The sequence below is a fragment of the Anabrus simplex genome, chromosome 1, assembly GCF_040414725.1.
Source record: "Anabrus simplex isolate iqAnaSimp1 chromosome 1, ASM4041472v1, whole genome shotgun sequence".
Taxonomy (NCBI): Eukaryota; Metazoa; Arthropoda; class Insecta; order Orthoptera; family Tettigoniidae; genus Anabrus; species Anabrus simplex.
Genome location: NC_090265.1, coordinates 870,114,952 through 870,130,619, shown reverse-complemented (window position 1 = coordinate 870,130,619; position 15,668 = coordinate 870,114,952). Strand labels below are relative to the sequence as shown.

The window sequence follows — 15,668 nt, the reverse complement described above, 5'->3', positions numbered from 1 at the left end:
AGCCCAATACAACTAGGCTGAAATCTCGAAATCGGTGTGGAGAGTGACTTTGGACCTCGCGTCTTCTAATTACAGCCTTAGGATGTTCGGAGAGAAGAATGGTCGACGTCCCGTCCCTGTGGCCTCATCCACATCTCTGATCCTGGTGTGAAGCCAACTGTCGCGGGCTCTGTGGTCCAAGCTGAACTGAATCAGTCACCGGTAGGACTAGAAGGGTGGACCATTCTGTCCTAATCTGCTGTGTTTAATATCTTTATGGTCCGTTGAAGAAGCAACGCGATTAGGATCCGACGATGAAGTTAAATTAGTCATGTACTGACTTCAGACGCAAGAACTTGATTTCTATTATTCCGAAACAGGTGCCTTAGGGAGTATATGTACAGTGTAAGCAGGCTGCATTATATACCAAGCCTTCAATGCGTATGGTGCATGTTCGTACACAATGACATGTTTTGTTTTCTTCTCTTCTTCTTTATCTGTTTATCCTCCAGGGTTGGTTTTTCCCTCGGACTCAGCCAGGGATCCCACCTCTACCGCCTCAAGGGCAGTGTCCTGGAGCTTCAGACTCTGGGTCGGGGGACACAACTGGGGAGGATGACCAGTACCTCGCCCAGGCGGCCTCACCTGCTATGCTGAACAGGGGCCTTGCGGGGGATCGGAAGATTGGAAGGGATAGACAAGGAAGAGGGAAGGAAGTGACCGTGGCATTCCGGCATTTGGCTGGAGAAGAAGTGGGAAACCACGGAAAAACACTTCCAGAATGGCTGAGGTGGAAATCGTACCCACCTCTACTCAGTTGACCTCCTGAGGCTGAGTGGACCCTTCTCCAGCCCTCGTACCACTTTTCGAATTTCGTGGCAGAGCCAGGAATCGAACCCGGGCCTCTGGGGCGGGGGGTGGGGGGCAGCTAATCACACCAACCATTACACCACAGCGGCGGACTTTGTTTTTTTTTTGTCTGATAATATTAGCGGGATTGGCTAGCCTCCCGTTGTTGTGATTGCAGTGCTGAAATTTATGGTGTGCGGCCTCCGTTTTTTTTTTTGCTATTTGCTTTACGTCGCACTGACACAGATAGGTCTTATGGCGACGATGGGATAGGAAAGGCCTAGGAGTTGGAAGGAAGTGGCCGTGGCCTTAATTATGGTACAGCCCCGGCATTTGCCTGGTATGAAAATGGGAAACCACGGAAGACAATCTTCAAGGCTGCCGACAGTGGGACTCGAACCCACTATCTCCCGATTACTGGATACTGGCCACACTTAAGCGACTGCAGCTATCGAGCTCGGTTGTGGCCTCCGTAGAGGCCTAGTGCAGGTCTTTCGAGTTGACGCCTATAGGCGACCTGCGTGTCTGAAGATAAGGCCTAAGCTGTGATGAATTTTAATGAAAAGCACACACATACCGAGACCCCGAGCTATCGGGATTTTTTTTTGCTAGGGGCTTTACGTCGCGCCGACACAGATAGGTCTTATGGCGACGATGGGATAGGAAAGGTCTAGGAGTTGGAAGGAAGCGGCCGTGGCCTTAATTAAGGTACAGCCCCAGCATTTGCCTGGTGTGAAAATAGGAAACCACGGAAAACCATTTTCAGGGCTGCCGATAGTGGGATTCGAACCTACTATCTCCCGAATGCAAGCTCACAGCCGCGCGCCTCTACGCGCACGGCCAACTCGCCCGGTGAGCTATCGGGATTAACCAAGTAATTTTAAAATCCCTGACCCTATTGGGATTCGAACCCAGGACCCCTTGGACCAATGGCCAGCACTCTAACTATTTAACCATGGAGCCGGACAGTGGTAAAACGCAGACCATCATGCATGTCCTGCAGGTTACTTGTATTCATTTTCTGGTTCTCTGGATGAAGTACATACAGCATCTCAAGAAGAGACCACCTGGGTAACAGATCTCTAGACAAATATTTGAGATAAAAGTCTCAGCGCCAAAAAGTTGTATATGTCAGACTTTTAAATTCCTTTTAAAAGTATGCATTATACGATAACTCTATAATACGTATTCTCACCTTTTACAGAAATAATAACACCGAGCGAGTTGATCGCATGGTTAGGGTCGCGCAGTTGTGAATTTCCTTTCGGGAGATAGTGGGTTCGAACCCCGGTGCCGGCAGACCTAAAGGTTATTTTCCGCGATTTCCTACTTTCACACCAGGAAAATGCTGGGGCTGTACCTTGACTAAGGCCACGGACACTTCCTTCCCACTCCTAACCCTTTTCCGACCCTATCGTCGCCATAAGAGTAATCTGTGTCGGTGCGACGTAAAGCAAATTTTAAAATATATATATCAAACCCTTAGTGATACTTCAACATACGTTTGTTCTGTTGTGTAGGTACGCTTGGAGCTGGGCTCAATGGCTGGTTGATCAGTACATTACTTCTAAGTTCTTTGCTGAACGCCAAGACTCATCTGTTAACCCTCAATCTGGCCCTGGCGTCACTGGGACGCGCTGTGCTTGCTGGGTTTCCCTTCACAGGAACATCGACTCTGGCTGGACGGTAAGTACGGTAATAGTATATTTCAAATCAGATTCCTATTGTCTTCTGTTTTCTTTTTTCAAACTGATCAAATGATCTGGCAGTATTATGCAACGTCATCTGTAACATCATTCGTAATATATTTTGTGAATCCGGGAGATAGTGGGCTCGAATCCCACTGTCGGCAGCCCTGAAGATGGTTTCCCGTGGTTTCCCATTTTAACACCAGGAAAATGCTGGGGCTGTGCTTTTATTAAGACCACGGCCACTTCCTTCCCACTCCTAGGCCTTTCCCACCCCATCGTCGCCATAAGACCTATCTGAATCGGTGCGACGTAAAACAAATTTTAAAAAATGGTATAGAAGTAGCCTACACTTTTTTTTACAAGTTCATTTACGTCGCAGCGACACAAATAGGTCTTATGACAGAGATGGAATAGAAAAGGGCTAGAAGTGGGAAGGAAGTGGCCGTGGCCTTAATTAAAGAACAGTTCCAGCATTTGCCTGGTGTGAAAATGGGAAACCAAAGAAAACCATATTCAGAGTTGCCGACAGTGGGGTTCAAACCCACTATATTCCGAATGCAAGCTCACAGCTGCGCGCCCCTAACCGCACGGCCAACTTGATCGGTAGTTTAATAGTAAAACTGAGTTGTTCCATCTACTGCCCCACTAGCTTTCAATGAGGAATTTTTCCAGATCCTTCTATTCCTCTAATGCCCAGACTATATTATAAGAATTTGTTCTTCATCAGAACTAGTTTCCGTAACCTCAGCGTGTTTTCAATTTTCACTTTCAGTTGTTTGAAATTCTTCATTTCTTGTTGTGACATATTTACAAAAAGTAGATAATAAGTGGCATAAGAATAAATACATATATTCAAAAGTAACATTCAGACATGGCTTTCTGTCCATTCAATTCATTGCTGAAAAAGTAGCTTTTTCTGTGTCTACATAAAGAGCATTGAAATAAAAATATTGACTTGCGTGACAAAGGAAAACCGCATTGATAATGACAATTTATACCACAGTCTACAGTTCAGTTGTCTATACTAAACATTTTCAGTTATCTGTGCAGGCCTATATTTAAAACGGTACGAAGTTATTTCAGTTTTTATAGAACAGAAATATCTCACTTTTCGAAAGCAAGTGTTGGTTACCGTGCGAGTCGAATCCCACTGTCAGCAGCCCTGAAGATGGTTTTCCGTGGTTTCCCATTTTCACGCAAGACAAATGCTGGGGCTTTACCATAATTAAGGCCAATGTCGCTTCCTTCCCGGTCCTAGTTCTGTCACATTCCATCGTCTGATGCGCTTGTGGGTGGGGACGGTGGAATAACATCCACGGTATCCCCTGCCTGTCGTAAGAGGCAACGAAAATGGGCCTCAGTGGATCTTAACTTGGGAGCGCAGGATGCCGGCCACTAGACCTTCAGCTGAGTCCTGGCATTGCTACCACTTACTTGTGCCAGACTCCTTACTTTCATCCATCTTATCCGACCTTCCTTGGTCAATTCTTGTTCTTTTCCGACCCTGACAGTATTAGGTTTAGGCCTAGGGATTCAGTCATGTTCACACCCTTCGTGACCCTTGACTTTCTTTTACCAATACTTTCATTTTTGAAGTGTCGGGCCTCTTCTGTTTTTTCGATATGATTGGTATTAATAGTAAGCAGTCTGGCCTATGCCGATGACTTGGTATTAATGGCAGATTGTGCCAAAAACCCGTAGTCTAACATCTTCTAACTTGAAAATAGGTGCATGAGTATGGTATGAAAATTAGCCTTTCACGACTAAATTGATATCAGTAGGCAAGAAATCCAAGAGAATTAAATGTCGGATTGGTGATACAAAGCTTGAACAGATGGATAATTTCAAGTATTTAGAATGCGTGTTCTCCCAGATGATAATATAGTAAGTGGGAATCAAGGTGCTTGAAAGCTAATGCAGTGAGCTCACAGTTGCGATCAACAGTATTCTGTAAGAAGGAAGTCAGCTCCCGGATGAAGCTATATTTACATCGGTCTGTTAAAAGTCAGGTTGTGAGTTTCACAAATAGGAAAAGTCCTCTCAGTTTTTTTTTTTTTTTTTTTTTTTGCTAGGGGCTTTACGTCGCACCGACACAGATAGGTCTTATGGCGACGGTGGGATAGGAAAGGCCTAGGAGTTGGAAGGAAGCGGCCGTGGCCTTAATTAAGGTTCAGCCCCAGCATTTTCCTGGCGTGAAAATGGGAAACCACGGAAAACCATCTTCAGGGCTGCCGATAGTGGGATTCGAACCTACTATCTCCCGGATGCAAGCTCACAGCCGCGCGCCTCAGCGCGCACGGCCAACTCGCCCGGTAAACCTCTCAGGTTTAATCACTGCGTTGATGGGCTGAAAGTTCCTTTTGGGGATCATTCTAAGTACCTAGGTGTTAATATAAGGAAAGAGTTTCACTGGGGTGATCACATAAATATGATTGTAAATAAAGGGTACACATGGTTATGAGGGTATTTAGGGGTAGTAGTAAGGATGTAAATGAGAGGACATATAGGTATCTGGTAAGACACCAGCTAGAGTATGGTTCCAGTGTATGGGACCCTCATCAGGATTACTTGGTTCAAGAACTGGAAAAAATACAAAGAAAAGCAGCTCGATTTGTTCTGGATGATTTCCGACAAAAGAGTAGCGTTAGAAAAATGTGCAAAGTTTGGGCTGGGAAGACTAAGTGGTATGTTCCGAGCTGTCAGTGGATAGGTGGCGTGGAATGACATTGGTAGACGAATAAGTTTGAGTGGTGTCTTTAAAAGTAGGAAATATCACAATATGAAGATAAAGCTGGAATTGAAGAGGACAAATTGGGCCAAATATCCGTTTATAGGAAGGGGAGTCAAGGATTGGAATAACTTACCAAGGGAGTTGTTCAATTAATTTCCAATTTTTTGCAATAATTTAAGAAAAGACTAGGAAAATAACAGATAGGGAATCTGCCACCTGACCGACTGCCCTAAATACAGATCAGTAGTTATCGATCGATTGATTGATTGATTGATTGATTGATTGATTGATTGATTGATTGATTGATTGATTGATTGATTGATTGATTGATTGATTTTCAGACGAACTTTGCTTTACGGGAGTGAAAGTTGGGTGCACTCACGATATCTTATTCATAAGCTAGATGTAAGTTAACAGACATGAAAGTAGCGAGAATGACTGCTGGTACAAAGAGGTGGGAAGAATGGCAGGAGGATACTCGAAATAAGGAGATAAAGAATAATACGTTGAAAGTCTGTTTCGATTACAATGCGGTCGTGAAAATTCAATATTTATTGACATGCCCCACAACGGGCGACTTAAACGCTAACAGTGTGCTAGCAGCAGTGCCAGACCTGTAGCTCAGATCCTTTCAAACAGAACAAAGATGGCCTAGGCCACCATAGCTCAATTGGTAGAGCAACCGACGCGAAATCGGGAGGTTGTGGTTTCGTATCACACTGGTGTCCGGCTGGCCATTTTTGTTCTGTACTTAACATCTCTTCAACACGTACTACATGTACGTAACATGACCTAATACGTTGAAAGTCTGTTTCGATTACAATGCGGTCGTGAAAATTCAATATTCATTGACATGCCCCACAACGGGATGAAGCTGACTTCGGTGGTGGGGTCATATGATGCGAATGGAGTAGGATAGGTTATCTAGGAGAATAATAGACTCTGTTGTGGAGGGTAAGATAAGTAGAGGTAGACGAAGACGACGATGGTTAGACTCAGTTTCTATAATAATAATTATTGGCTTTACTTCCCACTAACTACTTTTACGATTTTCGGAGACGCCGAGGTGCCGGAATTTAGTCCCACAGGAATTCTTTAACGTGCCAGTAAATCTACCGACATGAGGCTGTCGTATTTGAGCACCTTCAAATATCACCGGACTAAGTCAGGATTGGACCTGCCAAGTTGGGGTCAGAACGGCAGGGCCTTAACAGTCTGAGCGACTCAGCCCGGCAGACTCAGTTTCTAACGATTTAAAGATAAGAGGTGTAGAACTAAACGAGACCACAGAACTAGTTACAAATAGAGAATGTGTGGCTGCGTTTAATAATTCACAGAGGCTTGCAGACTGAACGCTGAAAGGCATACCGGTCTATAATGATGTATGTATGCATATAGTGTTAAGAGAGGATGGTTGCCCATTAGCACTTCCTCTTAAAACAATAATCACCACTACTGGGCAACCAACTTCTATTAACACTACTCTGAAGGGGAAAAAAAGAGATCAGACACTTCAAAGAATGAAGATATCGGCAAACGAAAGGGAAGGGCAACGGAGGGCATGGAGATAAGAGACACTCTAGGCCTCGCAATCCTTATACCGTTGCGGTCGGAAGAGGACAAGATTTGACCAAAGGAGGTCTTACAGGACCGATGAAGGCGAGGAGCCTGACACAAGTAAGTAGAAGCAAAACTAGACTCAACTAAAGGACACCGGGCTAGTTGGCCGTGTGGTTAGGAGCGCGCAGCTGTGAGCTCGCATCCGGGAGATAGTGGGTTCGAACCCTACTGTCGACAGCCCTGAAGATGGTTTTCCATTATTTCCCATTTTTCACACTACTCAAATCCTGGGGATGTACCTTAATTACGGCCACGGCCGCTTCCTTCCCACTCCTAGCCCTTTCCTGTCCCATCGTCACCATAAGACCTATCTGTATCGGTGCGACGTTAAGCAACTTGCCAAAAAAAAAAAAAAGAACAAAAAGAAGAAAGTTAAAGGACCGTGGTCGCCAATCCATCCTCCCAAGATGAAATCCCATAGGTCTTCTTTTAGGCGTCCTTTACTACAGGCAGGGGACAGGGACATACGCAGAAATTAATATTTCGGTAGGGATATATTAAATATTGAGGTCTTCTATAAAAAAATGTACATATTGTGAAATTATAAACACTAAATTAAAACTTGGAAAATAACACAATTATTTAATTAAGACACATTTGTATTCATGTTGATAATTGCAATAGCAGTCATCTGCTGCTTTTTTGTGTGTGGCCAATTTCTACGGTGTATGTTCTTCTTTGTGTATATACAAAAGATCTAACCCATTCAATTATTCCTGTGCAGTCATATTCTGCAAGTAACCTTCTAAATATTTCAGGGATGAAAAAAGAGCGTTGTGGTGTAGCAGTGGCTACTAGTAAGAGAGCAAACAGTTTCAGTTCTCGATGTATTGTTGCGAAAATGTAACTGTCGAAACAATTTTCAGTGTGGTAATGAAGTCCATTGGTTTAGGATGATTGCTTTTAGAAGAAAAACTTCCTTTCCACATTTTGAGTTCACTGAAACATACTGTTTTACCCATGTTGATATCGTCTTGCCATTGAGTCATAATGGCATCAACAGCAATATTTATTTCATCATACGATGCCTTCACAATTGATTGAGAGAGAATTATTCCCATTTCTCCGTCCCATCGTAAATATTTTACTTGTTCGCGTCATCCATTGTTCACAAAGTCCTGTGCTGTTGGTCATTCAACGTCCTGCTTAACTGTACCATTTCTCCGCAGATCCACACTTCCTCTCATTCAACTCCTTGGCGGTAAAGGTAAAACCCATTCGCTCAAAATCAAAAGACTGGGCAGAGATCATATAATGTCCTTTTCATGAGGGTGCGAAATCGCGGGGGGGGGGGGGGGGTGAAGGAGGGTTTCCTCCTCTACCGACGATTTTATCTCAAAGATTCCTCCACATTAAAATTACCCGGAGGGGATATTTCATAACATAATGAGGAAAATGTAGAACACGTATATTACTGACCGCCTCTGTGGTGTAGTGGTTAGTGTGTTTAGCTGCCACCCCCCGGAGGCTAGGTTCGATTCCCGGCTCTGCCACGAAATTTGAAAAGTGGTACGAGGGCTGGAACGGGGTGCACTCAGCTTCGGGAGGTCATCTGAGTATAGGGGGATCGATTCCCACCTCAGCTATCCTCGAAGTGGTTTTCCGTGATTTCCCACTTCTCCTCCAGGCGAATACCGGGATGGTATCTAATTTAAGGCCACGGCCGTTTCCTTCATCTTTCTTGTCTCTCCTTTCAAATATGCCCACCTCGCTACAAGACCCCTGTGAGGCAGCCTGGGAGAGGTACCAGTCCTCCTCCCCAGTTGTATCACCCAACCAAAAGTCTCACGCTCCAGGACACTGCCCCTGAGGCGGTAGAGGTGGGATCCCTTGCAGTCCGAGGGGGAAAGCCAACCTTGGAGGGTAAATGGATTAAGAAGGAATATATTGCTGATATTAATGCTTTTTCCGGTGCATATTTGCATACAAAACATCAGGGAATAAGTTGAAATTAGGCTGAAACCTAAAGAAGAATTCAAAGAAGTTCAAATTTTTAATATTTACTCCCCCCTCCCCCAAAACAAAATGGCCCTTCCAATTTTACGTCAGATTTATACGTTTTCCATAGGGTAATTAATTTTATTGTTTGGTACACTTACAAGAATGATAGAAACATCAAATGTGTCAGGATCATTGGCAAGTCCGTGGGCCATTAGCAAGACAAATTGCATGATTCTAGCTGCCGTATAAGTATGTATAGTGTAATAAAAGGAATGTGTGGAAACTGTACTCAAACTTCAGTTTAACCTAAGTTTCTAAACCAGTGTCAGGTGTATCTGGTGGAGATACGACAAAACGTAAACAAAACCAAACTTATAGATCTTATATTCATCCTCCATACACCTTCTAAGTTTCAAGACTGTAGCTGTCCCTAGGTGAGAAAAATAATTTCTTAACATGCGAAAAATGTACGAAATTAGCCCCACATCGGAACGTTTACGTCTATATATGGTATAAATAGTCGAAATACGAGAAAATGTCTTAAGAAAAAAACATGCAGACCACTGAAAGGAGCGTCCAATTGCTCAATCCGTTAGTCGATACGACGTACCACTCCGCCACGGTAATTTTCCAAACGATCCCTTCCAATGAAGAGGAACTGGGGGTTTGCCCACAACGAGCAAAAGCGAGTTTTTAGTACACAGCTGTAACTTATGTCTCAGCATTTGGGGCAGGAACAATGGCTGAAGGGAGCATGTCGGTGATGGTTGTGAACAACAAGGATGCCTCTCGTGTTACGATCAGCAAGAAGAGGCGCACATTACCAGTGAAGTCTTGTTGTGCGCGCTCTTTTGATAACGGACTGACGCCAGTATTAGTTATCCTACAGCAGGAACCCTATTTTCTTTTTAATCGTACATTATTGGGTGGAAATATTATGTATGAAATGTAATTTATCAGGCTTGCTTTTGTAATGCTACATGCGTTTTAACCAATACTCACACTATAAAAAGTATTTATTTATTTACTTATTTATTTATTTATTTATTCTTGAAAGGCCCCAATGAGGAAAGCTCACTTTAAGGAGCTGTATACATTGGGCATATGCGAAGACACTAAAATATTTCCTAATTGATAACAAAAACATATTATACATGTTTTAGCTTAGTAATTTACAGTCTTTACATATTTTTTGACCAGGTTGGACTTAAACAACAATTTCCTTAAATTAAACACTTATTAATTGTTAACACATATTTTATTTCATGAGGTAGTTCGTTGCATATTTTAAACAAATAATTCTGCAGCCTCTTTGTTCCATAAGTTACTGTACCTCATTGACGGATATAAATATTTCGATTTTTGTGTGTTCCATGTTGATGTATATCTCTATTATATTTTATGATCAGATTGTTATGAATGTTATTGTTAGCATTTTTAAAATAGAAACAGCGGCATTGAACTTAATCTCTAATTCCAAAGGTACGAAGGCTGTTTCTTCATCCTCCGGTGGGCTATACAAAAAGGCCCGCTGATATAACAAAATTATTTTATCAATAAAAGTTTAATAGTTTTATACTCATTTTTCTACATAACCGCCAAAACGATTTAGGCATTTTTGTCGTATCGTTATACCAGCTTTCCGATGCCCTCTGCAAAAAAGTCTGCCGCGAGTGAGGTAATGTGCGTCTGGACAGCCTCCTGAAGTTCTTCGTTTACCCGCCACAAATGGAGTTTTATGGTCAGTGAACTTTCTACAGCAATCTCAGACAATTCAAGGTCTCTTCTATACATAATTGTGTCTCAATGTTTAGGATACCGGAAATTTTGTTCACGTTGGGTTCCAACAGTTTTGATTAACGATCACAAAACTCAGTGAATTACGTCAGGCTTAATGTTTCTCAAGCATTACCATACTGATGGGAAAGAGTCTTTAAAATCTATTGTTACTGGCGATGAAAGTTGGGTCCTGTATGACACTCTAGAAACCAAAGAATAGTCTAAGCAGTGGATGCATCCTTCTTCTTTAGACAAGCCAGAAAAGTTTAAACTGACACTGAGCAACAGGAAAACAATGGCTACCGTTTTTTAAGACCATAAAGGTGTCTTGTTTGTGGACTTTATGGAGCAGGAGGCTGTCCAGACGAACATTAGCTCAATAGTGGCAGACTTCTTTGTAGGGGGCATCGGAAACCTGGTGTCACGATATGATAAATGCCTAAATTCTTTTGGAGATTATGTGGAAATATAAGTATGAAACCACGAAACTTTCTGTGATAAAATCATTTTGTTATGTCGATGTGTCTTTTTTATAGACCACCGGAGTTTGAAAGAAACAGTCCTCGTAGTATCCTAGTCTGATCATGAAGTTTAGATTGTGTAAAATATGGTGCACCTAACAAATTTCTAATGTCCCGATTCTGTATAACTTTTACTGGTTTAAATCTGTTTTACATCTGTGGCCCCAAATGATAATCATATAAGTTACGTGAGAATGTGCGGAAGAATAATACAAGGATCTCTGTCCAGAAACTCCTTTGAGTCGTCTGAGCACACCAATAATTGGAGCAATACTATCGCATAAACTAGAAATATGCTGTTTCCAACTTATGTTATTATCTACCGTCAATCCCAAGAAATTTACTTTGTTTACTTGCTGAATAATATTGCTTCCAATTAGTATCTGGTTAAAAATAGAAAGAGTCACTCTAGGTTTATGAAATATCATAAATACCGTCTTTCTTGTGGTTAGTGATAACTTATTTAACATCAGCCAGCTATTTAGAAGTTTAAGGTCTGCGTTCATGTCAAAGACTGAATGGTCAACAGTATGAGATGGGTATTTCGTTAAATGAGAAATAACGATATATATCCCCACACCCACCTCCTGCGAAGCAAATTTGTAAATAGGTGCCTGTATCACACTGAACTGAAACATTAATAAAGCTAAATTGATTCAGTAGTTAAATACAATATAGTTAAGTTATTCCGAAAAAATATCAAGAATGATATTTTCTACGAAGGTTACATACATTTAACTTTTTATTCCCTTTTAGATGGCTGTTTGGTCCGAATTGCTGTCAACTGTTCGCCTTCTTACGTCAGTTCTTCAGCTTGGCACAACTCATCAACCTTGCCGTAATTGCTGTAGAGAGGGCTCTGATCGTCAAATATCCAAGGATAGGTAAGTGAATGACTGTTTGATGTTTTAGTAATAGTGTGAAACCAGTTAACTTCTTAAAGTCAGTTTTTATTTTTCACAGGGGATAAACTGTCTGTCCGTATTTACGTGGCGGGAATAACGCTCTGCTGGCTGTCTTCGGTGGCCTGGTCCATCCCACCGCTCACTGGATGGGGCAGGTAGGTTTACAAGACAGGAAGTTTTTACTACTTTTTACTGCTTTACAGTCACGTTCAAATTCCTTGACGACCCCAAATTATGACGTCAAAACTACGGAAGTTTCATCTCCTTCAAATAATGCGTACACTCGGCCCAATTTCTCTCGTAGAGACTTCGTTTAATGAAAACGAAAGGAAAACAACACTTTTGAGATTATCGCCATATCATAATAATAATAATAATAATAATAATAATAATAATAATAATAATAATAATAATAATAATAATAATAATAATAATAACCATTATCATCATCTACGTTAGTGTAGAAGCAAGAAACAGATCCAAGACACCCAATGTTTGGACTTCACACCCACCCATCAAGATTGAAATCGAGGAAGAGCTTCCTACAAACAACAACATCAATTCCATCATCAGCCGAATCTCGGCGAAAGGAACTCTGGAGAAGGAAGTCACCTGTAGGATTATGGGAAGTGAAAGCGAAGCCGGCTGCAGGACATCATCTTCAATATGGACATTGGAAGACGCTCAACAGATTAAGATCTGGAGTGACACGATGCAAAACCATTTTGAAGAGGTGATGAAGATTTGTGTGAGTGTGGTGAAAGACAACATCATGGTCACCTTCTCATCTGCAGAAATCTGCCTAAACCATGTAGTATGAAGGATTTGGTGGAAGCCAATGAATGTGCCATCTCGACAGTTGAATACTGGAAAAATAAAAGTGTAAATAGGGTAGCTGTAAATATATTGTAGTGATTTCGAACTTGGATAAATACGTAAATAAATAAATCATCATCATCAACATTTTCCCTTATCAGGATGCAACAGGGCCAGGGCAAATCTAAATCTTCACTCCACCAACCTCATTTAACACCACGTTCCAGTTACAATTTGTTTTATGTAGAGATCTGTTGTTTTCAGGTACAACTGTGACCCAACAGGCATGAGCTGTGATCTGGACTGGCGACCGATCTCCGGATCCCAGCTGAGTTACAACTTGTGTTTCCTGTTACTTGGAGGTGCGCTACCTGCAATGTTAACGTAAGTGCAGGTACTTAGTCACATAGTCCCTTATGGACTTCATTATACTGTATAGTATATTACAACCTAAGCTGTCTGCTCTATGTTATTTCATTGAGTTTAGACTTTCAGTTACTTCCACTTCATATTGAGAAGTAAGGTGATTCTTTTACTTATTATATATTATTATGAAAGAAGATAAGTTGAATTATATTAAAGAAAAACAACAACAACAACAACAGCGACAATCAATAAATCAATCACCATTGATCTGCATTTAGGACTGTCACCCAGGTAGGAGAGTCTCTATCAGTTCTTTACCAAGTCTGCTCTTCAATTATATCAAAGAAGTTGGAATTTATCAATCATCTCCGTGGCTCAGGTAGCAGTGCACCGGCCTCTCACCGCTGGGGTCCGTGGTTCAAATCCCGGTGTTGGACAAAGCGGAGGCGGGTTAGGTTTTTCTCCGGGTTCTCCGGTTTTCGCTGTCATCTTTCATTTCAGCAACACTCTCCAATATAATTTCATTTCATCCATCAGTCATTAATCATTGCCCCAGAGGAGTGCCACAGGCTTCGGCAGCCGGCACAATTCCTATCCTCGCCGATAGATGGGGCTTCATTCATTCCATTCCTGACCGGCTCGAATGACTGGACACAGGCTGTGGATTTTAACTTTTCTCCGTTGATAAATTTTTCTAATCCCTAATTACTTTTCCTATAAACGAATATTTGCCTCAATTTTTCCTCTTGAATTCCAATTTCATCTTCGTTTTTTGATATTTCCTACTTTTAATAACTCCACTCAAGATTATTCGTCTACTAACATCATTCCAAGCTATCTCTCCACTGATAGATCGAAATATTCTGCTTAGTCGAGCAATTCGTCTCTACTACTACCAACACTATAGTAACAATATGCTTCAGAGATTCTCTCTTTACATCATAAAAATTAAAGGAACTCTTCGTGATTAAAGAAAGGAGAATCATGAGACAATCTTAGGGCCAAGAATTAAAAATGGAATACATTATCCCAAACCCAACTCGGAAATATATTTCAAAATATCTAAACTTATTGATACAACGAGACTAAGAAAAATTCAATTAATAAGCCATTTGGAAAGAATGAATAATAACAGACTTACTCATCAAGTACCAAAATTTCAGCAAATCAAACGCACGAGATCAACATGGTATAAGCAAGTATAGAAAGACCTCACTGAATTAGTATCGTCAAATCTGCAGGATAGGAATGTAATCAGGATAATTGTTCACACAAGAGGATTTGAGGAAGACGGGAAGAAATTAACACGGCGTACTTGGTCGAAGGAACAGAAATTACAACAATCGATGAAAATGAATAAAGAACTATTGGGCAAGGAGGAAAGCTCAATAAATGTTGATTCCGCGTGGTCCTACGTGACCCATTCGCGCAGAATAATAATAATAATAATAATAATAATAATAATAATAATAATAATAAAATGAAATGTCGTATGGCTTTTAGTGCCGGGATATCCCAGGACGGGTTCAGCTCGCTAGGTGCAGGTGTTTATATTTGACTCCCGTAGGCGACCTGCGAGTCGTGGTGAGGATGAAATGATGAAGACAACACATACACCCAACCCCCGTGCCACTGGAATTAACCAATTAAGTTTAAAATCCCCGACCCGGCCGGGAATCGAACCCGGGACCCTCTGAACCGAAGGCCAGTACGCTGGCCGTTCAGCCAACGAGTGGGATAATAATAATAATAATAATAATAATAATAATAATAATAATAATAATCTAATTGTCTGACTGAGTGGTTCGGACTAGAGAATATTGATTTTTAGTCCGAGTTGGTGGGTTCGATCCTGGCTCAGTGTAGTGATGACTGGAGATGCTGAATTACGCCAGCCTCGTGGCGGTAGATTTACCGACATGTCAAAATAAATCCTACGGGACTAAATTCCAGCACCTCAGCGTCTTTGAGAATCGTTAGAGTCGTTAATGGGACGTCGTTGTTAATAATAATAATAATAATAGGTATTTTAATCCTGAAGGAGAAATCGAGGTGCGGATTGTTTATTGCTAGGTATTGCAGTAATTCATATAAATTCACAGCACCCTATGTGCTTTGCTCTGCGGAGACACTTGGCTATAACACATACCCGGGTGGACAGATCTAATTTCGTCCAGCACACAATTTATGATAAGTTGTAAAGGATATGTTTCCACTTAACACGGCGTGGGCCGCAGGGATATTTCCGGCCATCTGTTTCTCTTCTGTGACACATCTGACAAGTTACATACACTAGTGCAGCAAATGTCGCATATTTCTGGGCTGGTTCTGGAAACACGGCGTTACTACGAAAGAAGCATATCCACTTTATATATATAGTCTTCTAATCTTTCCCTTACCGGGCGAGTTGGCCGTGCGGTTAGGGGCACGCGGTTGTTAGCTTGCATCCGGGAGACAGTGGGTTCGAATC

The 15,668-nt window shown here is 41.7% G+C and overlaps 1 protein-coding gene across 1 annotated transcript in view; it reads left to right on the top strand.

The window, feature by feature from the left end:
* LOC136874302 (visual pigment-like receptor peropsin) overlaps nucleotides 1-15,668 on the top strand; it is a 70,923-nt gene that overhangs the window by 31,789 nt on the left and 23,466 nt on the right. Inside the window, exons 2-5 of the mRNA XM_067147948.2 lie at nucleotides 2,349-2,514; nucleotides 11,868-11,995; nucleotides 12,075-12,171; nucleotides 13,097-13,216. Of these exons, the coding sequence (XP_067004049.1) occupies nucleotides 2,349-2,514; nucleotides 11,868-11,995; nucleotides 12,075-12,171; nucleotides 13,097-13,216 (511 nt within the window). The remainder of the gene's footprint in view (nucleotides 1-2,348; nucleotides 2,515-11,867; nucleotides 11,996-12,074; nucleotides 12,172-13,096; nucleotides 13,217-15,668) is intronic.